We start from the raw sequence: 1,692 nt of genomic DNA, 5'->3' as shown, positions 1-1,692 counted from the left end.
TAAACTAAGTCGAAACTACCTAGTAGAAGTCTGAAATGCGACTATGAATAGAGGTAAATTTTAAGTTGGTACTTAGATTTAAGTTGCAACTTTGTTAGTTTCGACTTAGTTGCTGGACTATGAATACGCGCCAATAAAATTTTAATACGTACAGTTTACATTGCCCACAAAAGTCGATGCATCGAAAACAATACATCGATATTTATCGGAATGTCCAAAACATCGGTTTTATTCGATGCATCGAATAGGAAACATCGATGTTTCCGATGCATCGTTATTTTTTCTGCGTTCCTACTAAAATGTCCATTGAAAGAGGGCCTCGAGAAGATTTAAAGGGTCTGTTGTGGTTTTTATTGGAACACACTAAAGGTGAAGATGCTAAGGAATCAGCACGCCAGGAAATGGATGAAGAGAAAACAAAATTTCTGGAATCTGCTTTAAACTCTATGACTACGGATGTAATGAAAGATTTCCAAATAGCAATATCTATACTAGATGATGACTCGTCGGAAGTTTCTGATAAAATTAATGCTTTGAATACAATCAGAGATAATATAGACGACATAGATTTTGCAAATAGTTTTGTTAAGGCAGGAGGATCTATGTATTTGATAAAATTTTTAACTCATCAACAGTGGGAAATAAAAAGTTTGGCTGCATATATTATCGCTGAAATGTCACAAAATAATCCATTCTGTCAAAAATTATTTAGTGATTCTAAAACAATTCCCATATTAATTGAGCATTTGAGGGAATCTCCAGTTGTTGCGCATAGTAGTCTACATGCGTTATCATCTTTAATAAACAATTTTGAGCTAGGCCTTCAGGAGTTTTTGAAGGCAGATGGAATAAACGCTCTTTTATGCTGTTTATGCAAAAGTGACTCGAAACTAATGCTAAGGGCTTGTTTTTTAATTGGAAAATTAGGACAACGCGAAGATTTAAGAGATGGTATGGTCGAGAAATCGGCAATTGTCCGGTTGGTGAGATGTTTACCTATGACTTTTGATAAATATGATATAAATGTGGAAACAGCTCTCTATGCACTTTGTGAACTTTTAAAGAGTGATAAATGGAAAATTGACAATGGCCAGGCAGAAAAATTAAAGGTTTTAACTGGTGGCATTGTCAGGAATAAATTAGCTTATCCAGAAGATGAAGAAATCTATGGGTACGCGAGTGAAATTCTTCAGAGAATCAATGACCATCTGGCAAAAATTAAGCAATATTAAACTAGCGTAATATGAATTATGAACAATTGTTTTTAATATAAGATGTCATACAAAAAGTTTATACTGAATAAAATAATATACTGTGGATATTAGTTGCGTTCGACAAGTCAAAAATTTGTAAAAGTTCTTCCAAATTTTTACTGGATGGCGTTGGATAACGACAAAAAATTATCCAACACACAAACATTGAGAGAGCAAGTGTTCACTTTGTACTGGCTACATTTTAGTCAGCAAATAGTCTGTTCCAATAGCAGTCCAGTTTACAGGATTTAGTCAGAACTTGCAGGAAGTCGTTCCTATTGACATAAAACCTGTAAGTGGGAACACATTTGAGAGAGTAACTGAGCAACTGTCCCTAGTCAGAAGTTACAGGATTTAGTCCGGAGTTTTTTTTCCTGCAAGTTCATGAAAACTGTCAAACGATCAGCTGATTTACATGTGCAAACAAAAACAGAAAGCG

At 34.6% G+C, this 1,692-nt stretch overlaps 1 protein-coding gene across 1 annotated transcript; it reads left to right on the top strand.

Annotated features, from left to right (window-relative positions):
• Window positions 1-240: 240 nt before the first annotated feature.
• Window positions 241-1,338, top strand: LOC118750625. Its single transcript, XM_036485362.1, has one exon. The coding sequence runs from the start codon at window positions 258-260 to the stop codon at window positions 1,230-1,232; it is 975 nt and encodes a 324-aa protein (XP_036341255.1). The 5' UTR covers window positions 241-257; the 3' UTR covers window positions 1,233-1,338.
• The last annotated feature ends 354 nt before the right edge of the window (window positions 1,339-1,692 follow it).

The sequence above is a fragment of the Rhagoletis pomonella genome, unplaced genomic scaffold (assembly GCF_013731165.1).
Source record: "Rhagoletis pomonella isolate Grant_MI unplaced genomic scaffold, Rhpom_1.0 Rhpom_scaffold_00325, whole genome shotgun sequence".
In the NCBI taxonomy this organism is placed as follows: Eukaryota; Metazoa; Arthropoda; class Insecta; order Diptera; family Tephritidae; genus Rhagoletis; species Rhagoletis pomonella.
This window is presented reverse-complemented; position numbering and strand designations above follow the sequence as displayed.

Coding starts and splice junctions, on each gene's coding strand:
- LOC118750625 (XM_036485362.1), top strand. CDS start 258: ATGTTTCCGATGCATCGTTATTTTTTCTGCGTTCCTACTAAAATGTCC.